Source organism: Camponotus vicinus, unplaced genomic scaffold (genome assembly GCF_025532165.1).
Source record: "Camponotus vicinus isolate PSW18456_S1 unplaced genomic scaffold, iyCamVici1.0 SCAF_7, whole genome shotgun sequence".
Classification (NCBI taxonomy): Eukaryota; Metazoa; Arthropoda; class Insecta; order Hymenoptera; family Formicidae; genus Camponotus; species Camponotus vicinus.
Genome location: NW_028141979.1, coordinates 10,055,547 through 10,080,771, shown reverse-complemented (window position 1 = coordinate 10,080,771; position 25,225 = coordinate 10,055,547). Strand labels below are relative to the sequence as shown.

At 27.9% G+C, this 25,225-nt stretch overlaps 3 protein-coding genes and 1 long non-coding RNA gene across 4 annotated transcripts in view; 3 read left to right on the top strand and 1 right to left on the bottom strand.

Annotated features, from left to right (window-relative positions):
* Window positions 1-5,075: 5,075 nt before the first annotated feature.
* Window positions 5,076-6,273, top strand: LOC145974779 (stimulator of interferon genes protein homolog). The gene has a single exon (XM_083104789.1). It carries the CDS (start codon window positions 5,091-5,093, stop codon window positions 6,189-6,191), a length of 1,101 nt encoding a protein of 366 aa, XP_082960915.1. The 5' UTR covers window positions 5,076-5,090; the 3' UTR covers window positions 6,192-6,273.
* A 7,395-nt stretch (window positions 6,274-13,668) lies between these two features.
* On the top strand, window positions 13,669-15,792 carry LOC145974700 (uncharacterized). The gene is made up of 3 exons (XR_014439771.1): window positions 13,669-13,798; window positions 13,897-14,092; window positions 15,757-15,792. It is a non-coding gene; the product is annotated as an uncharacterized LOC145974700 (long non-coding RNA).
* Window positions 15,656-18,931, bottom strand: LOC145974698 (SNAPIN protein homolog). Its single transcript, XM_083104704.1, has 2 exons — window positions 18,699-18,931; window positions 15,656-18,328 (listed from the first exon to the last, which is right to left on the bottom strand). Exons 1-2 carry the CDS (start codon window positions 18,848-18,850, stop codon window positions 18,286-18,288), a joined length of 195 nt encoding a protein of 64 aa, XP_082960830.1. The 5' UTR covers window positions 18,851-18,931; the 3' UTR covers window positions 15,656-18,285.
* Window positions 18,932-19,931: 1,000 nt separating this feature from the next.
* The window catches only part of LOC145975037 (uncharacterized), a 35,799-nt gene continuing 30,505 nt past the window's right edge, over window positions 19,932-25,225 (top strand). The window contains exons 1-2 of the mRNA XM_083105175.1: window positions 19,932-20,025; window positions 20,166-20,309. Coding sequence (XP_082961301.1) covers window positions 19,932-20,025; window positions 20,166-20,309 — 238 coding nt within the window. The remainder of the gene's footprint in view (window positions 20,026-20,165; window positions 20,310-25,225) is intronic.

Sequence of the window (25,225 nt, the reverse complement as noted above, 5' to 3'; positions counted from 1 at the left end):
TGATTTCTCTCATTATTTTGTACATAAAAGTATTAAGGTAAGATAATCGAAAAATGAATATTTTACAAGATATTTTATGGTTTATGTAAAATTAAGAAATGATTTCAAGCCTCATAACTCGGAAAGTACTTAATGAAAACTAACTTAATTATAGTGTTTTGGAAAGCTCTCGAGATAAGCTACAAGAATATGCAAAAGCATATAGGGTGTCCCATTTAAAAAGTTGGAGGTGACCTTCACATAACCTTGACAACGCTATTCGAGGTCATAATAATGTTGCTGTGTAATGCGCCACATAAAACCTTATAACTTTAGTATGAAACATTTTTTTTTTAAATGCGTATTTTTTTAAATATTAAGGGGTTTCCACACTTTTGGTAAACCCTGTATAATACTATAATATCTTAAGAATATTTCCTTAAAGTTTCAAGTCGAAATTAAAAAAAATAAAAACCATAGCGTTTTAAACAGGTAGGCGCTCGACTTCACGATTGGCGGGTGAATGTTTACCTGGCAAGCGCCATAGCATCTGCACTCGTTTTCTTTTTGCTAAATGTTAAAAAGACGCTAGTAATGTGTTAGTGCTAGAAGAGATAAATATTGGATACAGGATATTAAACTTTATTTCACGGCAATATCTGAGTGTGTGAAAAGTAAACATCGTGATGATGATATAACATTCAAAGTAAAAAGTACACGCAGATTCGGATTTAAAATCTAAAATCACTATTGTAAATTAATTCATGCAAGCAATGCGCATCAATATGCTTCAGCAGATAATTCGCGAATAATAAGAGTGGAACGTACGTTCAAGACATAACGAAGGAGGCAAGATTACGTCGTAGACAATTAATATATTGAACATTGAGTTTATTATTAGAGAAATTAAAACAGTTGATTTTTATCCTTTCTTTTTGCACGGATTGTGAAAAAAATATCATATTAATATAGAAAATGTTCTTTTTTTTATAAATCGGTTTTACTTTAATAGAATTTTAATACTTGATTGACTTAACTCGATGATAGTATTTAAATATTTAGAGATTAAAACTTAAAAACTCTTATAATAAATAATATTTTTGCATGTTTGTCTTAAAAATTGACTTAATAAATTGACTTAATAAATAATCTGTTATTATAAAAATATGCATATTCATCTGAAATATTTTTTATATGTTAAATTTCAAAAAAATTTATGCAATTATTAATATTACCTTTTTTACACAAGAAACGTTTAAAATAATTTTTCCGTCAAAAAGGAAACCGATTCTCCTGAACAATGCAACAGTTAAAAAAAAAATTTGTTTCTCATTTCTCAAAGTCTATCTTCAACATCCGTCATTTTGTAAAATATTTTCTGTAACTCAAATTTGGTTTTTGATTTAAAAAGAAAAATGTTCAAGCTTTAATTTGAGTTTTGTTTCACCTTAATACGATGATTTTTCGCTGATTTATTGTTATTGAAGGATGTTAAAAAATTGTGCTAAAATTTAGTGGCCCGTATTTTTTTTGTGTAAATGTAGATATGTGGATAACATGTGTACGTCTAGTCTCTCTGGTAGCTATTTAGCGTATAAAGATATGTAAACGATATAAATACATCTACTAGTTACCTATAGAGGGTATGGACCTCATATAAACATTTAGACATTTATTAGATATCTATTAGATAAATTTTTCCGTGTGGGGAATATATGTATAGGAAATATAATAAAAATAGAAAAATAATTTTTATATTTTTATTTTTTTTTTAAGTAAAATTTGAAGAAGTAAAACATTTTACCTATATATAATTATTAGAGTCCAGATGTCAGTTCCGTTTTCCTCACTCTAAGTGTGTGCTAGCGGCGCGAAATGCAGTACCGTCTACGCGCCGGTCTAGTGATCTAATGTAGCAAAAAAGGCACCGTCGCGTAGAATACAAAACCATAGATATGTCAATCGGCTTTTTGACGACATCAAAAATTATCATGTATTGTTGCATACATTAGAGTACATTGACTGTCTGACGTATACATTACCAATATGTTTGAGATACGACATACTATTAAGTATGTATAAGGGATTATTTATAGATAGACTATATTTTGACGACGGTACAATTATTTATGATGTACAAAATTATCTACGATGATTGTCTGACGTATATTGATTGACGTATACATCACCAATATGTTTAATTCCTTATACATATTTAATAACATGTCGTATTAATACATTGTATTAATACAACATGGTATTAAATATGTATAAGGAATTAATTATAGATAGACTATTTTGACGACAGTACAATTATCTACAAAATTATCTATGATGATATATCATTTATATAATATCCCGAAAAAAAATGGGTGTAATATATTCAGATATAAATATGCATAATTTTATATGATTACATATAATAATGTCCGAAAATTGGTGCCATATGATTTTATATTTATATGATTATATTCGACCAGATCTGTTTTCATATATAATTACATCTAGCTAAATATGATCACATAAAGATAAGATCATATTATGCCAAATTTCAAATATTATTATATATGACATATAATACAACATATATTTTCAGATCTTTTCATAACCGATAATATAGATTTACATCTGATAATGAGATCTAGTCTTATATGATTATATAAATATATGATTGTATCGCGCCAATTTTCGTATATTATTATATTATTTCCGATGAAATTTTATATGGCCAATTATATATGATCTTATATAATTACATAAATCCATTTTTTTCTCAGGATGACAATACCGTCATTTTATACGATTATATTAACGAAAATTATGTATTTGTATTATAATAATTTATTATAATAATTAAAAACAGTATTATAATAATTGTATATTAACTAGTTAATAGTAACAGTTAAGAACAAATAATAAACACATATTCCATGAACACGAGCAACTAAGATAACTAATGGAAAAAAGTAAAAAAAAACCATATCATTTATTTGCGCGTTATTTTATATTTTTTGAGGATGATGCATTACTTTTGATTTCGTACTTATATATCAAATATATTGAAATAATCATAAAGTATTAAATATTATAGCATAATATTAAATTAATATTATATTAATATTACATTAAATATTAATATTATATTAATATTATATTAAATAATAATATTATATTAAATTAATATTATATATGTTAAAAGAAACAAATATTTTTTTTTCAAATATAAGTATTTCGCGAAAGTTTATTTCCGAAACGTGAAAATTATCAAGATTTCAATATTTTTTCACTAATAATAATTTTTTCACTAATTCTATATCTCACAAATAATAGTTCCATTCTCCATTGATTTTTAAATCTATACGTATTGTTGCGTTTCTGGATCTCATTCCTGTATCAAAGCTATGCCTGTCTCTGAGAGATCGTTTCTGAGCGCGTTATTAAGGGTTTTATTTGTAAAACAACGACAGATATATTAGATTCGAAGCAGCTATCAAATGTGATTGTGTTTAAGACAGTTCTGCTTCTCACATTCGGATTCGAATTGTATTACATTAACAAAGTTACCATTCTCCTTTTTAATCAGTGCTCCATTATTTGTTCGGGCGTGAGAGAATGACATGGTTTGTGAATCTCGAATGGTTGTATTGTGCGCTTCGATGCATATCGAGATCGACCCGTGCATACAACAGTATTTATATTTGTTGTTCTAGATTTATATTTATTTATATTTCTATTTAAGAGAAGAAAAAATTTATATTATATTATTATTTATATATTATTATAGATATTATAAATATTTATTATTTTTACTTTTTTGAATTCTATATCCACGTAATAATTATTAATTGTCAGTTGTACCCTGGTGAAAATTATTTACAGAATATCTCATAAAAATTTTCAGATTTTCTATAAACATTCTCTAAAACTTTCTAAGACAATTTTAAAATTTTCTGTACGAATTTACACACTTTTCAAAAATCTTTAAAAAAGAAATGAACATATTTCATATTTTTACAAATGAATTTTGTTAGAATTTCTTGTATATTTATATGAATGTAAAAAATATGAAGTAAACGAATTTTGTTAAGGAATTTCTTAAATACATAAATGTTGAATATTTTGAGATTTTTTATTCTATAATTTTTCAAAATAATATTAAAAAACCTGAAAATTCATTCATATTATATTATTATTTATATATTACTAGTGCTATCTGTCACTTCCCCCACCCGACACATGGGAAAGACCGCCATGTTGGGAAAACCTATCGCAACGACTCCAACGGCCGCTAAGTAAATTAAAAACGTCTTCAATAAGGCCGGTATTCATAGTCCGATCTTATATTTAAGATTGTCTTAAGTCTGGTCCGAGGTTGACTTAAGACCTCATTCAACCAATCAAATGGCTGCGTAGCATTTCAAGCTCGAACTTAAGACGATCTCAAATATAAGATCGGATTATGAATACCGGCCTAAGAGGCCCATCCCAAACGCCTGAGTTTCCAGACCTGTATATAAGACCGTGGGGGCGGCGTGTGGCTAAGGCGACAAAGTACTTGCCTGCCATATAGGCCAAAAAGGGGTCTTGAGTTCAAGTCCCGCTGAGGCAGAAAATTTATTTCTGCGATATAGCCGCCCCAATCCCCCTCCTACTCCTTCCCCTCATCCTTTCCCCTTCCTTACTTATGACCTCTGTACTTTATTTAATGTAAGAAACTCTGCTGATTATTAATACTCACGAAGATATCTGGCAGCATGGGCGAAAAATAATATTGCCCAGTGCCACAACAGAAATACAGAATATAAGACCGTGGCCCTGGGTGCGCCTCCTCCTTATGACATTTTTGAGATCCTGAAATATCCTACTGTCAAGATCATAAATCCTCTTTTATCCTTCCTTCACAAGACTGAAGTGCAAATATAATTGGACCACTCAAACGCTGGTTGAATCAATTTAATTTCGAAATAAAGAAGATATCTGGCAGCATGGGCGAAAAATAATATTGCCCAGTGCCAAAACAGAAAAAGAAGAAGAAGAAACAGGTTCAAATTTACGTGCGTAAAAAAACCCGGCGATCGGTGGTGACCTATAAACAGGAACGATCTGTTAGGATGGAAAGCGAAAGGTATTCACCGCGCGATCGTAAATTGAAGACTTATCTGACGCACAGTCTCATCCTCGTCGTCATTTTCGCCATCCCCGTTGTGTACAAAGCGACGAAAGACGGGATGATGATGTCGTTGATAACGACGTGCCTCGCTACGTCCGTATTCCTCGTGATTTTTCTACTTTGTGACGTAATGCTGCGTCTGTATCAGACGGTCATTTCATTGACGAACATGGATCCGCGGTCTGGACAAAGTTTCTCATCCATCATCAGTCATTACTTTGCTCTGAACACCGCGTCCGCAGTGGTCGTTATCATCGGCGTGTTTTTATTCCTTATCGCGTCGACGATGATCGTTCGGGGATGCCCGTTGAATCACGTATGGGATTTCGGTCCCTACATCTGCATGCCGTCAATGATATTCTCCTTCTACTTGCTGAGGATAATGGATCTGGCCGAGTGGGAGAGAGGACCGCTGCTCGATCTCGACGTCATGAAAGGTCTGGATTGTGGCACGGGTATGGCCTACAGTTTCTACGGTTATCTCCAATTTATCCTACCGAATCGCGGCACCTCCGATAGCAAGGGCATTATCGAAAAGATTGAAAACTACGAAAACAAGCACGAAGTAACTTTCCCAGTTCACAAGCTGTTTATCGTGATACCATCGTCAGGATATATCTCGCCACACTTAAAGGAGATGTCGGACCAGTGGATGGAGAGTGCGCACGAATTGGAAGAGGAGAAACGCGACCGAGCTGGTATAATAGGAAGAACATATCGTAGCAACGCTTACAAGATATATCCTAATGGAAGAGACTCTGGTGCTAGTCCAGTATATGTAGTAGCGGAAGGTGCAACATCATTGCTGACATTCTACGAAGTACAACAGCACAGTCATCCAGAATCTATTGTATACAAGCGATACAAAAACGAGATTATTATGATGTTTTATAAGAAGCTGCGAGAAATTTTGGAACGCGAACCAATTACGAGAAACTTGTGCGAATTAATTTACTACAACGATTATGATTCAAAAGGTGCTAGAATTAATGTCGCAAAGGTAATCTTACAAAGAATATCTGAAATAACAAGTTCCACATAAATATTAAAAGAAGTTAAATATATATTTTGTGAATTCTTTGTTTGTGATAAGTTTTATATGAGATTATATATATATATATATATATATATATATATATATATATATAATATATATATATATATATATATATATATATATACTCCTGGGCAAAATTAACGCATAATTTTTTTTCACTTTTTCTTTAAAATTTAAATATCAGCTTTTAAAGAAAAAATGAAAAAAAAATTATGCATTAATTTTGTTCAGGAGTATATATATATAATATATATAATAGTAACTTATTTGATCACATTTGCACTATTTATACATTGGTGCCAAAGATTGTATTATATTGCCTAAGCAGAGAATTTATATATAAAATTTTATATATAATAGGCCTCTTTTCTTTTAGTGAGTAAGTAAAGAGTAATATATCATAAGTGATCAAATTTGTTACAAATATATACAACATGTAACAATGTTGCACAATTTAAAACTTGTAGTAATCAATTTTTACAATTTTATGTTCACAAATAACATTTTCTTGTTCCTCTTTTATATTCTTATTTCGACAATATTAATTAAAAATATTGTAATTGCAATATTATAACTTCTAAGATGTATTTATGTGACAATTTTCTTTTACAAATTAGGAGAATCCAAGATTAACACATGATACAGACAAATTTTATTTCTATATAATTTAAAAATAAAAATTTTAATTTTATTCACAATTTTTATATATATATGCAATCTGATTGAATTAATAATAAAATCATCATAAAATACTTTTGCTCAAAAGTACAATTACAATACTTTTTAGAATTTTTAGAATTAATTAAGTAATTTAGAATTACAATACACTTTTAAAAATTGCTAGAAAAGCAATTTAATTTTCATATTTTATATATTTGTTAAAGATCTTTTTATAATGTATAAAAAATGATAGTAAAATATGTATATCTATGTATAAAATGTGTCATTCATTCGCAGATACAAATTTCTTAAGAAATAGATTACGAAGTTTCAGCAATTCTAAAAGCACGTCTTGATGACCGTTAAACATATGACAACCGTAAAACATATCCATGTACGATTAGTGTCTCCACGTTCACGATCGTACTTTTTATATATAAATATACATATTAAATTCAACAAGAATTAATATCGATAATGAAATAATTTGTAACATATATAAAGCATTTGTTTTGTCACATTTTAATTAAAAAAAATCATACTTTTTAATAAAGCCATCAGCAAAAGGCACAAAATTGAAGCATGTTAGCTATACTTGCACTTGTCATCCGATTAAGTTGACATTCTCGATGGTTACGAACACATTTAAATCGTTATAGGCCGGTATTCATAGTCCGTTCTTATATTCTTATTTAAGATCGTCTTAAGAACCCATTCAACCAATTAATGACCGCATTGCAGTTATTTGATTGGTTGAATGGGTTCTTAAGACGATCTTAAGGTAGCTCCCTCGCCTACTGCTCTAATCAAATGACTACACGAGAACTATTTTGACTTCGTCAGTGTCGGTAACACAGTTAGTGTGTATACCTATATTGCCTGTATATCAGTGTCGTCGTCGTAAACACGCGACTGTATGCCAGTGCTTCAAAACGATCCATTAGTGCAATTTGTGAAAACGAAAGATGAATGAACACTCTCCAAAATCGCAAAAAAAATCAACGCTACATGCAATAAGGATTTCCAGAGGTCGAAGGAAAGGCCAATTTATGAGAAGAAAAGTATATTTGGGGAATGAGAAAAAAAAAGCTTTAAAGAGGTTATGCGAGGTTTGTTTACATATTCTAAAACAATTAAAAAAATTGTCAAGTATAATTGTATTTATTTATTAGAATATGCCAAAAAAATCTCCAGATGTGTTCAAAGTATTTGTTAAAATCAATTTTAAAAAGTAAAATATTTATTTAGAATAAAAAAATCTTGCTTTTATTTGTTCATTCATTTGTAACTCTTCCATTTATCATAATTGGTACGATTCGTTTTTCAAAATTCGCGCGCTTGAGTACAAGAACATGGAGGCCCGACAGACTTCCTCTCATAACCGTGAAATCAATGTTTACTTTCTTTTTTGACAAATATCTCGAAAAAATGGCCGGCTACCTTTATTTTGCAAAGCGGAATTAGAAAGAAGAAGATTTTTTCTACAAGTAAGTCATAGTGTAGTTGCTGAGTTAATTAAATTTTCTTTGTAAAGAGCATGAGCAAATGATTGTGGACCACTCTTCCATAAGAGCCCATGTAAAAAATTCAAAGTTTGAGTTTGATTTTCTCGAGATTTTGTCCGGCTTGGGGCAAAAATAAGGTCACCATTGGATTCAGGGGCATGAAATCTATGAGTATAAACATATTTCGCTTCGTAGTTTTTCGCGAGGGAGCTACCTTAAATATAAGAACGGACTATGAATACCGGCCATAGTAAACGATCGGCAGATTATATTTATTATATGTCCATTTCAAATTGCTCTGCAGATATATAAAGCATTTACTGCTTATTATATATCTTGTGAATTCTTTGTTTGTGATAAGTTTTATATGAGATTAAATATATATATATATATATATATATATATATATATATTATAATACATAATATATAATAGTAACTTATTTGATCACATTTGCTATTTATACATTGGTGCCAAAAGTTGTATTACGTTATCTAAGCAGAGAATTAACTTTATATATAACGGTCCCCTTTTCTTTTAGTGTAAAGAGTAATATACTATATTATAAGTGATCAAATCCGTTTAAAATATACAGAGTGTCCTAGACCACCCGTACACCCCTTTTCTTTCAAAAACTAAGCATTTTAGAGAAAAACGTTTTCGACAAAAATTGTATGGTTTTGAGGGGAACATAAGATGGTGTCATTGGTTTGACCTTGGATGGCATCGTTAAGGTGAGGTCAAGGACACCTTTAATTTCTTAAATGGAACTACCTATTTTTTATTGCATATTCTTATAGCTTATGTCGAGAGCTTTCCAAAACACTATAATAAAGTATTTTTTCATCAAGTACTTTTCCAGTTATAAGGCTTGAAATAATTTCTTAATTTTACATAAACCATAAAATATCTAGTAAAATATTCATTTTTCGATTATCTTACCTTAATACTTTTATGTACAAAATAATGAGAGGAATCAATTGGTGTAAAGAAAACACATAGTTGTTTTTAAGAATAAATATGGAATTGTTAATTGCAAATTACATATTTTTTCTTAGAAACAACTATGTTTTTTCTTTACACCAATTGATTCCTCTCATTATTTTGTACATAAAAGTATTAAGGTAAGATAATCGAAAAATGAATATTTTACTAGATATTTTATGGTTTATGTAAAATTAAGAAATGATTTCAAGCCTCATAACTCGGAAAGTACTTAATGAAAACTAACTTAATTATAGTGTTTTGGAAAGCTCTCGAGATAAGCTATAAGAATATGCAAAAGCATATAGGGTGTCCCATTTAAAAAGTTGGAGGTGACCTTCACATAACCTTGACAACGCTATTCGAGGTCATAATAATGTTGCTGTGTAATGCGCCACATAAAACCCTATAACTTTTGTATGAAACATTTTTTTAAAATGCGTATTTTTCGAAATATTAAGGGGTTTCCACACTTTTGGCAAACCCTGTATATACAGGGTGTTCCCAGTATCTCTCAACAAAGTAAAACCATAAGTAAATATCGCTAAACTGAACTAAAAAATCCCATATCATTTTGAAAACCACAGCGTAAAATTTCGAGATATTAATGAAAAAAGATCGGCCAATACATGCAAGTATAAGCGCGATTATAATTCTTCAATTAATTTTCTCTCGCGAATAGTTTCTTAGAAAAATTGTCTTTATAAATAAATGCTTCATACGAAAATGGAATAAAAAACATAAACAAGTTTATACTTATTGACTTCTGTCAATATGTAAGATATCCTATGCTACGTATAATCAAGACGATATTTATATAACACTACGTACATTCTATATACTGTCAGGTATGCCGACAGAGCCATCAGATCATGATAGTCTCTTGAAGCGATAAGTACGCGATTGAATGCTTTTGGTGGTAAATCTGATATTAAACCTAGCTAATTCAACTAGTAGGATAAGGCATTAAATATATAATAAAATATTTATCTTTCTTTCTTTAAATGTGCATACAAAATTGTGTGGAGTAACAGGTAACGCTTTTATTTTATAAAAGACTTTCTATTTTATAAAAGATTTTCTTTAATTTTCAAATCGACTAACTTATTTTATTGTAAATATTATTTTTATCTTTTGCATACATTATAGTTAATGAAGAAAATGAAGACATTGACGTTTATACTGTAATAGCATGTTTCGACCATTTTGACATATAGAAAGTGTAAAATTTATAAGCTAAATTTCTTTTTGACGTTATAAAATTATTGTGTAATTAATTTTATATTATTGCTATAAAATTATCTAAGCTATATAAAATATTATCTCATTAGCTAAGCTATGAAATTATCTATCTTAAAAACGTATAATATTACCCGTGTTTTGTTTTTAAAATATTTTTTATAATGAATGTCTAGGACCAGTAGGATATATTAATTTGAATGTGTAATGAACGAATAAACAACAAATAATAAAAAATTAACATTTTATTCAAAAACATGTGTTATAAAAATATTAACATAATTGCCTGATTATTTACTTTACTTTAAGTCAAATTTAATTCCCATGCTCTCTATTGCCTATTGTTTTTTCTAATTAACATAATTGTTTTTAGAATTTTGTTGGAATGTTTCATACGATTCGCTACATTATCAAAATTTCAAATATTTGATGATATTTGATTTCCGTTCAGTGTTTGTATGTTTTTAATACGTTTCTTACTTAAGGAACAGATTGATCTTGAAAATAACATGTTAGTAAACATATAGTCCATATCATGTATAAAATCGCGTTGTTCAGAATATACCTTCATTTCTCATACATTTTAATGCTTATATTATATATATATATATATATATATATATATATATATATATATATATATAAATATGTACATTGAAATATGTAATTGTACTAGGACAAATCTTAAAGATAGCTAAATTGAGATAAATAAGAGTTATGTTTATTGTGCTTGTCCTACTGGAATTATCTAAATACATCCTTCATGTCTCCTAATATTCAAGTCCGAAAAAAATATTTCATATGTCATTTTAATAATTTTTATATTTATCTTTTCTAATCATTCCTTTATTTATTAAACTGTATTATTTTAATTTCTTTTTAAATTAATCGTATTTTCTTATGAAGTGTTTTGTAAATTCTCTTGAACGTTTTTTCACACAAAAATCGATTTTATTGCATACTCTTTGTAAATACTTTTGTTTTTATTGAAGAAACGTTTTTTATAGATATCCGAGTGAAATTCAACATGACATTCTTAAAACTATTATTAAGTAATAGTATAATATACCTTGACATGATAGCAACAGCGAGTCATGTGGATGATGAAGAATCAAAAATCAAAGGAATCGATGAAGAATCGAAAATCGCAGTGCGCAGTGTATTAAACAATCCCTAAAAAAATTACCCTTTTAAAAAAAAGGTAAAAAAAGGTGCTAAGTCCGCGTAAAAAACAGTATATGTATTTGCAAAATAGTGTATTATTAACTGTAAAAAACTATTGTAAAAAACCTGTCTCCAAAATAGTGTTATTTTAAAACTGTAAAAAACTACTGTAAAAAACCTATCTTCAAAATAGGATTATTTTAATCTACAAAATAGTTATTTTAATCTGCACAAAATAGTGTTATTTTAAACCGTAAAAAATTGTTCTACAAATTATTTTAATTTTGTGTAAAATTGTATATCCTACAAAAATAATGATATCAAAAAAATTGCGCTAAGTGAAAATAAAAACTTATAAAAATATTTTAACCAAAAAAAGTTATACAAAATAGTTGTTTTAATTTTCTACATTATATCCTAGAAAAATGATGATATCCAAAAATTACGCTAATTGAAAATAAAAACTTAAAATATTTTAACTAAAAAAAATTGTACAAAATAATTGTTTTAATTTCCTACAAATAATATTAAAAAGTTGCGCCAACTGAATAAAAATTTTCACTATAAAATATACATTTCTTTTTTATTTCCAATATTAAAAGAAAAATGATATTAAATGAATTGTAATATATCTATTATAAAAAATCGTTGAAAATATGAACAATCATATACATTGCAATAATCATATGCATATATCCTGAAAAGTTTAATTAAAAAAAAAAAAGGAAATGATAATACAAAATACAAAATACAAAATTATTAAAACAATTAAAAATTAGAAATTAATAAAAAAAAAAAATTTATTTAAAAATTAAAAATTAATACATATAAAAAAATTTTAGTTAAAAAACTTAGCGCTGCTAATTTCATTAGCACATTATTCAACGTAGCAGCGCTAAGTTTTTTAACTAAAATTTTTTTATATGTATTAATTTTTAATTTTTAAATAAATTTTTATTTTTTTTTATTAATTTTTTAATTTTTAATTTTTTTATTAATTTTGTATTTTGTATTATCATTTCCTTTTTTTTTTTTTTAATTAAACTTTTCAGGATATATGCATATGATTATTGCAATGTATATGATTGTTCATATTTTCAACGATTTTTTATAATAGATATATTACAATTCATTTAATATCATTTTTCTTTTAATATTGGAAATAAAAAAGAAATGTATATTTTATAGTGAAAATTTTTATTCAGTTGGCGCAACTTTTTAATATTATTTGTAGGAAATTAAAACAATTATTTTGTACAATTTTTTTTAGTTAAAATATTTTAAGTTTTTATTTTCAATTAGCGTAATTTTTGGATATCATCATTTTTCTAGGATATAATGTAGAAAATTAAAACAACTATTTTGTATAACTTTTTTTAGTTAAAATATTTTTATAAGTTTTTATTTTCACTTAGCGCAATTTTTTTGATATCATTATTTTTGTAGGATATACAATTTTACACAAAATTAAAATAATTTGTAGAACAATTTTTTACGGTTTAAAATAACACTATTTTGTGCAGATTAAAATAACTATTTTGTAGATTACAATAATCCTATTTTGAAGATAGGTTTTTTACAGTAGTTTTTTACAGTTTTAAAATAACACTATTTTGGAGACAGGTTTTTTACAATAGTTTTTTACAGTTAATAATACACTATTTTGCAAATACATATACTGTTTTTTTACGCGGACTTAGCCTTTTTTTACCTTTTTTTTAAAAGGGTAATTTTTTTAGGGATATCACTCTTTTTTGTACTATATGTTAAACATCTTTAAATAAATGAGCAAAGAACCCGCCACCACCCCCGTCATATTTCATTAAAATTCGACGGTCCTCTTTGCTTACTATATAGATATTCAAATCCTTCAAACTTCTTTGCTATTCTTATTGCAAAAATAACGGCTAATTACAAATCAATATGTCATTAGAAATCTACATTTATTATTCACAATTAATACTTATAAATCCATTAATGAATAATCGTTGCTTTGCTTATCTAATTCATCATTGAATATATAAATGGAACGGAGAAAAAGTGAGTTATTTAATTCTATTTTTAATAGTAAGGGAAATAAAGACAAATTATCAAGAGACACGGTAGTGTTGGCAACTTACCTAAATATTTTTTCACAGTTCATCAAATAATGCAGAATATGAAGCAGTCTTCACGAAATTATTGTTGATACATTACAACATTCTTTTATATGGGACTGATCGAAAGGGTTTTCTATCATTTTTATACAAATATTTTATAACTTATATTATACATTTACAGTTCCAGAAACGAAAAAGAACCAGCAACAATTAATGATAATGAAACTCACAAAAGGTAAGCAATGATTATTAATAATATCTATAAAGATATTTTATAATATAATTTATTATTTTATATATTTTATTTCAATCTTTTATTATAATCTTCTATTATATATGTTTCACGCATGATACTGTTTAACTTTTATTTAAATGTGTCTTATTATAATTCATATATGTATTATACATACAAATACATATAATTACTCATCGCAATAACTAATGATTGTTATAATACATATACAGGGTTTGTCAAAAGTGTGGAAACTCCCAAATATCTCACAAACGGTGCATTTAAAAAAAAAATGTTTCAGGCAAAAGTTGTTTGGTTTCAAAGGGGCCATAAGACGGTACCATTGGTTTGACCTTGAAGAGTCATTTGAAGGTCACGTGAAGGTCACTTCAATTTTTTTAAATGGAACACCCTATATATTTTTGCACACTCTTGTAGCTTATCTCGAGAGCTTTCCAAAACACTATAATTAAGTACCTTTTCGTTAAGTACTTTTTGAGTTATGAGGCTTGAAATAATTTCTTAATTTTACATAAACCGTAAAATATCTTGTAAAATATTCATTTTTCGATTATCTTACCTTAATACTTTTACGTACAAAATAATGAGAGGAATCAATTGGTCTAAAGAAAACACATAGTTGTTTTGAAGAAAAAATATGTAATTTGCAATTAACAATTCCATATTTTTTCTTCAAAACAACTATGTGTTTTGTTTAGACCAATTGATTCCTCTCATTATTTTGTACGTAAAAGTATTAAGGTAAGATAATCGAAAAATGAATATTTTACAAGATATTTTACGGTTTATGTAAAATTAAGAAATTATTTCAAGCCTCATAACTCAAAAAGTACTTAACGAAAAGGTACTTAATTATAGAGTTTTGGAAAGCTCTCGAGATAAGCTACAAGAGTGTGCAAAAATATATAGGGTGTTCCATTTAAAAAAATTGAAGTGACCTTCACGTGACCTTCAAATGACTCTTCAAGGTCAAACCAATGGTACCGTCTTATGGCCCCTTTGAAACCAAACAACTTTTGCCTGAAACATTTTTTTCTAAAATGCACCGTTAGTGAGATATTTAGGGGTTTCCACACTTTTGACAAACCCTGTATATTACTATATGTTGCATGCGCAATACAAATGCATTATAATAAAAAATTAAAATAGACCATTAAAATTAAAACTAACCATTAGTTGTTGCGATACGTAACTATATGTACTTCTGCGTATAACACATATATATGTATTACAATAAAAGATTAAAATAAAGGTTAACCAAATATTGTGTGTGCAACTCATATGCATTACAATAAGGATTAAAATAATAAAATATATAAAATAATAAAATATTATAAAATTTTTTATAGAAATGATAGATAACAATCTATTATTTCATTATAAAAATGTTTTATAATCTATTTTAATATTTTATTATCTTAATCTTTTATTATAATGCATATGTATTGCATACCCAATACTTGGTTAACTTTTATTTTAACACTTTATTGTAATACATATTGTAATACATATATATAATAAAAATATAGAAATATATAATAAAAATAGATGACAAAGAATTAATTTTTATTTTAATCTTTTATTGTAATACATAATATAAAAATATTTTATATTGTACAATATATTTTATACATTTCTATTTTCAGATCTAACGAAAAAGAAAATGAAGAAAATCCTAAAAAGTAAGTGTAACACATTATATTATTAATACATATGCGTAAGAAATGATAGATAACAAGGGAATAAAAATTTATTTTACTATTTTTATTGTAATTCACTTATTGTAATTACTTATTTTTTATTGTAATTCATATTTGTGTTGCACACACAATACATATATGCATTACAATAAAAGATTAAAATGAAGATTAATCATTTATTATCTATCATTTCTACTATCATTTCTAAACATATTTTATAATATGTATTTTATATGTTTCCATTCTTTCAGAACCTACAATATGGAAGAAATGGAGCCAGAAATTGAATTGTCGTCCTTTTTACGTGTTGAGGCTGAAGCGGCTTTAAAAGAAAATATAATACTTAAAAAAAAAATACAAAAATTAATGGAAACACAAAAATTAATGGAAACACAAAAAGAATCGCCTCCACCAACGATGGCATCACTACCACCGCCACTGCCGCCGTCAACGTCGTCACCGCTGCCATCGCCGTCAGCGTCGTCACCGCTGCCACCGCCGCCGTCGTCACCGATAATGACAGCGGGGCAAGTAAGAGGTAAATAATTTTGAATTATATAATTGGCACGTTAATTATAAAGGAATCAGCTAAATGAATCAGCTATGTTAAAAGTTAATAAATCTATTACATTTTCAGATTTATGAATTTAACATTGCCCAAAGTATTTTTAGCCTTCTATAGAATTAAAATTTGTATTTTCATGAATTTTTGTGTCGTATAAATTATATTTTACAAAAAAAATTTTTAATTCACAAATAATTATTTTTATATTTTAAAAGGCTAAAAGTATTTTGCGTAATGTTAAATTCATGAATCTGAATGTACATATATTAAAATTAGATTTATTAACTTTCAATATAGTTAATCCGTGCAGTTCTTCTTTAAATATTATATTCAAATAAAATAACATTAAAATATTTCTTTTATTGTAGAACAACCGCGTGCACGATGGGCTAGAGCGGGACGGTCGAGAGGACGAGGCCGAGGCCGAAGTTCCAATCCAAGAACCTCAGCCCGTTATAGAAATAATATTTTTAATTTTTATTAATATTTAAATGTGTATGCGTGTGCGTGTGTGTGTGTGTGCGTGTGTGTGTGTATCATCATACATAGAATATTTTTTATAAATGTGTCTTTTTGTTTTTTCTTTCTATGCTTTGCATAAACTACTTTTTATTTTTCATTTCCTTTTGCAAAGCATAAGCTATTTTTAATTTTGAAAATTTAAATATTCTATGTTATGATGATATAAAAAGATGTTTGTATGTGTGTGCATGCGTGTGCGTGTGTGTATGTATATCATCATAGCATAGAGTATTTTTTCTTTCTATGCTTTTGCATAAACTACTTTTCATTTTTTTCATTTTTAATTTTCTTTCGCAAAGCATAAGTTATTTTTAATTTTGAAATTTTGAATTTCAATACTCTATGTTATGATGATATAAAAATATGTGTGTGTGTGTGTGTGTGTGTGTGTACATCATCATAACATAGAATATTTTTTTTTATAAATGTGTTTTTTCGTTTTTTCTTTCTATGCTTTGCATAAACTACTTTTTATTTTTAATTTTCTTTTGCAAAGCATAAGCTACTTTTAATTTTGAAATTTAAAAATTCTATGTTATGATGATTTCTTTTAAAATCGCTTCAGCCTCAACATGTAACGATGACGATAATTCAATTACTGACTCCATTACTTCTTCCATGATTAGTTTGTGCGTGTGCGTCTGTGCGTGTGTATCATCATAACATAGAATATTTTTTATAAATGTGTCTTTTTGTTTTTTCTTTCTATGCTTTGCATAAACTACTTTTTATTTTTCATTTCCTTTTGCAAAGCATAAGCTATTTTTAATTTTGAAAATTTAAATATTCTACGTTATGATGATATAAAAATATGTTTGTATATGTGTACATGCGTGTGCGTGTGTGTATGTAATATCATCATAGCATAGAGTATTTATTTTTTCTTTCTATGCTTTTGCATAAACTACTTTTCATTTTTAATTTTCTTTCGCAAAGCATAAATTATTTTTAATTTTGAAATTTTGAATTTCAATATTCTATGTTATGATGATTTTTTCTTTCTATGCTTTTGCATAAACTACTTTTCATTTTTAATTTTCTTTCGCAAAGCATAAATTATTTTTAATTTTGAAATTTTGAATTTCAATATTCTATGTTATAATGATTATATCAATTGCAATAAAATGAGCATTATATTTTTTCAATGCCATTGCTAGAGCTGTGATGACTATACCAGAACCACTACCTATTTCTAAACAAATCACAGGTTTCATCGCATGCAGAATGTCTAAATCTTCTTCCAAAGTATCTATTAAAAGATACGAATCCTCAGAAGGATCATAAACCGTCTTGAGTTCTTCATCTGATAAATTAACTACTGGAGTTTCCATAATTTATGGTGAAAATTGTAAGAAATTTCTTTTATAAAACTTGCAAAGTAATCAATGTTAAGTAATAACAATCCGCTGCTTCAGCTCTATTTGACATATCCTATAACAAAGAGAATAGTTATGCATAAAAAATAATACTCTTCGCAACTTTTGTACGCAACTTGTAGTACATGATAGAAGCACAATTTTTTATAACATTCCAATAATTATATATGAAAATTGAAAATGATTTTCAAAATGCTCAAGAATTCTTGTAAAATAGGTAACAATAAGATATATATGTTGCTTGTGTAAGTAAATCGCAATTTTTTATCGTTACAATTCGATGAATAAACATATATTTTGCAATAAATAGTACGTACTGTGAAAGAAATATAAGAATAATAAATATACGTAAATTTGCAAGAAGAAACGCGAAAAATAAATGTTACTATTATTGCATGCGCGCTGAACAGAAAACTTGACGTCACCTTGTGGCGCGAATTCTCTCGTCCAGTTGATCCACCGTAGGTTTCAAGAGACTCATAAGACCTTCCGTTAATGCATCCCGCGTCGGATTTTCGCAAAAGTCATCTATCTTGTCGTCGATAGATGTATTGTCACTCGCTGTGTCCACGTCCATGTTATAGCTGTAGTGAAGTAGACACTACCGTGTCTCTTGATATATATATATATATATATATATATATATATATATATATATATATATATATATATATATATATATATATATAATCTGAAATAATAATATAGATACAATCTAATCTAAATATATAAATGTTATATGTATATTATTATTTTATATAATTACCTGAAGTGACACACTTAACCTTTTAGAACGTATTCATAAGCATCGTTAACGCCACAGAGCGCTACTAACGCTGCGTCGCGTGAATCACTGCTAGCGCATTCTTGTGGCAGACGTTGGAAACGTATTTCTGTATATTCTTTGTTACATTAAGAGGAGTTGACGATGACTATGACGACGTTTCTTAATCGAAATTTTCACATTTCAGACTTTGCATCATGATATCTCCGTTTACAGAGCACGTAGCGCAAAAATAAAAACACTTTTATTATTTAATTTAAACCCAAGCTATCGATTAATTCTACTAAGAACTCGATCAGTTGAGCGGTTATATGAGAAATAAAAATATCGAGTTATACTCTCAATCCGACTCGCGTAATAATACACGGAATGCATTTTTTTGCTTACGCTAGGACTTAGCAAAGACACTACCGTGTCTCTTCATACATCAAGCAATATATCAGATTATATACTTCCGACACATTATAATATGAAGATAATGTTAGACAATGATTTTCTCCATAGCGTATGCATAATCACTTTAAATATTTCTCATGCAAAACGATACATAGGTTTTTATGTACCGGATACAACAATTATAATGTACTCAAAATTGAATCAAAATAATGGTAAGCTTTATAAAACAAAAACAACAAATTTTATTAAAACAATATTGTCGTGCTCGATTTCGGTGATGTCTTGTTGCGTGGAATGTACGATCTATATATACTGTATAAAATCTCAATTAATATCGTAAGGGAATCTTTCGGAACTCCGTACATAAACGAAGATGAAGAAATCGAGTAAGTAGAAGAATATATGAAATATGAAAAACAAATTGTACATTTGTGCATTCTACGCTTACAATTATCTAAAATTAATAATTATCTGAAATATGTCATTAAAATACGGCAGGTGGTTAATCGCAACAGGTATCCCAGCGAAAAAACAGCAAATATTTCCATATTGGGACAAGCCAGAATTAAGAAGTACTTTTGTTATTTCCATACTGCATCATAGAAAGCTTGTCAATACAAAGCTTTGTCAAATATGCCGACAGAAACTACCATATTTATATCCGATATTATGATGTGGACATGTTTTCACAAGACTCCTTTGATCTCCATAGATAGTGTAGCATTTCTAGTATCGGGTGTTCATCAGATCATCCTCTCGGATGAAACAATTCGTTCATCCATATGGTTCAGACCACAATCGGAACCGCATCTAGAATTTGCGAAAACTGTTATTTCTTCCGCTAGTGTATACATTCGTAATTGGAATATTTTGAGGACAGGACTTGCGCGGACCTCTGTTTCATTTGAGAGCAAAGTGGATCATGTCGTAATCCCGGATTTACAAAATGATATGAAACAGACTTTGGGTTTTATTTTTTATCGGTAATATACAGGGTGTTTCATTTTAATCCGACCAGTCGAATATCTCGAAAACTAAGCCCGGGAGAGAAAAATATTTCAGACAAAAGTTGTTTGGTTTCGAGGGGGCCATAAGATGGTGACAATGATTTGACCTTGAACAGTCATTTGAAGGTCACATAAAGATCACCTTAAATTTCTTAAATGGAATATCCTATATATTTTTGCACATTCTTGTAGCTGACATCGAGAGCTTTCCAAAACACTATAATTAAGTACCTTTTCGTTAAGTACTTTTTGAGTTATGAGGCTTGAAATAATTTCTTAATTCTACATAAACCGTAAAATATCTAGTAAAATATTCATTTTTCGATTATCTTACCTTAATACTTTTACGTACAAAATAATGAGAGGAATCAATTGGTGTAAAGAAAACACATATATGTAATTTGCAATTAACAATTCCATATTTTTTCTTAAAAACAACTATGTGTTTTTTTTACACCAATTGATTCCTCTCATTATTTTGTACATAAAAGTATTAAGGTAAGATAATCGAAAAGTGAATATTTTACAAGATATTTTACGGTTTATGTAAAATTAAAAAATTATTTCAACCCTCATAACTCAAAAAGTACTTAACGAAAAGGTACTTAATTATAGTGTTTTGGAAAGCTCTCGAGATAAGCTACAAGAGTGTGCAAAAATATATAGGGTGTTCCATTTAAAAAAATTGAAGTGACCTTCACGTGACCTTCAAATGACTCTTCAAGGTCAAACCAATGATACCATCTTATGGCCCCCTCGAAACCAAACAACTTTTGTCTGAAATATTTTTCTCTCCCGGGCTTGGTTTTCGAGATATTCGACTGGTCGGATTAAAATGAAACACCCTGTATATAGTTAAATATAGGTATATTTTAAAAATTATTTTAATTACATATTATATTGTAATCCATTTACATAAGAAATTATATTAATATCCAAAATTTTTCATACACATTAGTATGTATAATTATTTTTAGAGAAGCAGATATTACTTATAATGAAGAATTAGATCCTGTCGCATACAAGACGATAATTGCGCGCTTAATTACACGTGGGATGGTACAAAAATATATTAGAAATCTGTTCAGACCAACTTACTTATGGCCTCATACATGTTTAAACGAAGGATTTAATATATTTTATCAAGCATACATTATCGGCAAGGTTATTTTATTACTAACGCTATTTGAATACGCAGTCAAATGATTAATAGTTTAGCAATATAAATAATTGTTAAATATTTGTGCAAATATTCTGTTTTATTTCTTAAATGTAAGAAATTATAAGATTCCAAGTCTCTAAAGTTTCTAGAAATCCGGTGAAAGAAATTTAATAAGAACTAAATATGTATATGTTTTTGTATGAAAATTATCGCAGAAAAATTTACACACACAAACACACATACAAACTTTATTCTTAACAATAGCATATAATAAGCTAATTTTGATATGTACCAAAAACTTTTTCTTTTTGATTATTTATGATAAGTTATGATTATATCGAATTGATTTTAGGCTCTGCCAAATTCCCGGATGATGGATTTGTTTGTAGTTCAAGTTCAACATGAATTACTCTATCTAAATACTTATGTTGTTATAAAATCTACTATAGAATATAATATAAGCTATCTTGAAAATTATATATCTTCTCTTTTTCATATTAAAGGTATGCGTATAACACTGCATAATTAAGCAATTAAATAATTATAAATTTCTGAATGTTAATTTCATAGAAAATGAGAAAAGTCATTTATAAACAAAAGACCCTGTACGATTCTTATGGAAATTGAATTTTGAAGTTTGGTGAAATTTGCAGACACTCTGGAAATAAATAGTTTGTGGCAAATCAAAAGTCACATTAACCGCGATATCGTTTGATAGAGCCATTTCGTCGCTACAAGCGTTCAAATGTCGAAATAAATAATGTATTATTGAGTAGAATCCCACACAGTTGATCACTTTTATTAATACATAGATATTATATTTACGTGGAAAATATGTACGTAAATGTATATATAGGGTGTCCATAAACTTCCCATATCCTATATTTCTGAAACGGTTCAAAAATTACGAAAAATCATGAAACAGGTGTTTAATTATTTTGAGAGGCTAGTCTTTTAAAGCAATTAGAGAAGCTGTATTTCTCTCCCATCCGAAGAGGAATATTTAGGGAAAACCTATATAATAACTATACTTTTAATTAATTATATTTTATCATATATCAAATATCATGTTATGGTGATGACAGCGGCGATGATGCTACACACACATTTTTTCCATGTAAATATATTAGTAAAATGTATTAATAAAAATGATCAACTGTTTATGACATTCTAATATATTATTTACTTTATTTAATATATTATTTACTGTTCTTTAATAATATTGAAATAATGCCTTATTTCGATATTTCAATAAATTGACTTGTAGCGACGAAATCACTTCATCAACCTTATCACATTTATTTTGACATTTTTTTAAATTTTTATTGTGTTTTCACGTAAAGGTAATTATGCATAAAAATGGCCCAGCTTCGCACAAATGTGTTATTGACGTATGTTGTGAAGATGTTATCCCTGATTAACATTCTGAAGGTTTTAGCCGGTCACAGTAATGAGACATTAGTGCGAAGGTGGCCTCTTTTTATGCATAATTACCTACGTAAACTATATATTTCCAAAATTCAGCAAATTCAATCAAAATTCAAATTTCTTCGAATTTCAATTTCTATAAAAGAACCGTGCAAGGCCCTTCATTTGTAAAATTTAATATATTTTTTCATAATATTTGCAATAACGTAATAATATCTAACTTTAAAATTAAATTTTTATATAATTTTTGGATAATTCTATAATGTGTAATTTTTTTTAAATTATAACTATACATGTTTATCTAAGATTTCAAAAAATCATAATAAAATATAAAATTAACTGATTCCTTATAATTGTCTAATTTATTATTTTTAACAAATTCTTAATCATTCACTATTTATCTATTATTACAAATATTTTCGTTGAATTGTATTTATCAATCTTTTATAGCTGCTTACTTAGATTTAATTACACAAACTTTGGGTGTGATATATTTAATTTTATTAATTACATATATATTCACAAACCTTTATTGCGCATTGCAGTAAAGACATTTTAAATATACTAAATTCTTTTTCTTTCAAACATTATAGGATCCATTATATGGCCCATGTTAATACGAACATTACCACTTCATGCATTTTCAAAGGGATTCATGAAATATTTGGATAATCAGTAAGTATAATGGGTAAATATTTCAATGAAGGGAGCTCGCCTCGATTACCTTGACTTTGACATATGTTGTCAAGGTCACTGCCCTGAGTAACATCCAAAAGGTTTTAGCCGTCGCTCGCTGTTCGTTAAAAAATTATTAGTAAAAGAATTTCACAATTTTAATGCTTTTTATCTCTGAAAATATTGATTTGAGAAAAAAAATTTTTAAGCAAAAAATAAAGCCGCTGAAAAACTCTACAAAAAAGGTTATATGCAAAAAAAGTCATATTTTTTTCATAAACCTACTATTTTAGCTGTTATATGAAAAAATAATAATTTTAAATACACTTAATATAAATTAAATTTATATAGAATTTTTAATACAATTGAATACAATTAAAAAATATCACAAATGTATGTGTACACACACATACACACACACGCGCGGACGCGCGGGGTGCAAGGGGGGGCCTTCGGCCCTCCTCCCTCAACCGCTCCGTTGGTAGGCAAGGTGGACTTCGCTTTACAACTTACAGCATACATTCATTGTGATTCAACTTTTCACAATGCGTCCTCTACCGGTGGGGTAGTTGCGGGAAGGGGGGCCAAGGTCACCCCTTGCGCCACTCCACGCGCGCGCGCGCGCTTGTGTGTGTGTATACAATTATATTAAAGTTTATAAATTTCTATCTCTGTAAGAGTTACATTATAGATTAAAATACGAAAATAAATTATGTGTAAATTATGATCTTTTTTCTTATTATTTATTTATCAATTTTAATATAATGTTAAAATTATTATAATGTTAAATCTTATAGACTTATTAAGCCCGGAGCAACAACTACCGATCATTTATGGGACGCTATGAGATCTAAGATGATTGAATTGAATTTTAAGTATGATTTTAATATAAAAAATACGATAAATTCGTGGATTATGCAGACGTATCCTTCCGTGTTGGACGTGACGCGAAATTACTCTACTTATCATGTATCCGTATCGATACAATTTTACAACAAATTAGATGAGAAACAATATTTTATACCTGATACTTATGCTACGGAGTCGAATCCCAATTTTACCATAACTTGCACGAATAGTTTGTTAACACCATGGCATTCAAAAATTGAATTTTTCTTTTCTGACAATAATCAATGGATTATTTTCAATTTACAACAAGCTGGTAAATACTGAATAATAAATCTACATCTATATTGCCTATTTATTATATAATAAATTTACAATTATATTGTATATAATTTCAAGTATATATATTTCAATATGAAAATACATATATTTGTATAGTTATTATTTTGTAGTCGAAGCCAATTTTATGTTTGCACTAAATTGCATATCCAAATTGTCAGAATTGTTCAATTATTATACATACATACATACATACATACATACGTATGTATTTGTATGTATACGTATGTATACGTATGTATGTATTGCGAGTTGCAGACTGGAACTGTTGGTATGTTCAGTATTAAGAATAATTCTCATAATAACTTTATTTGA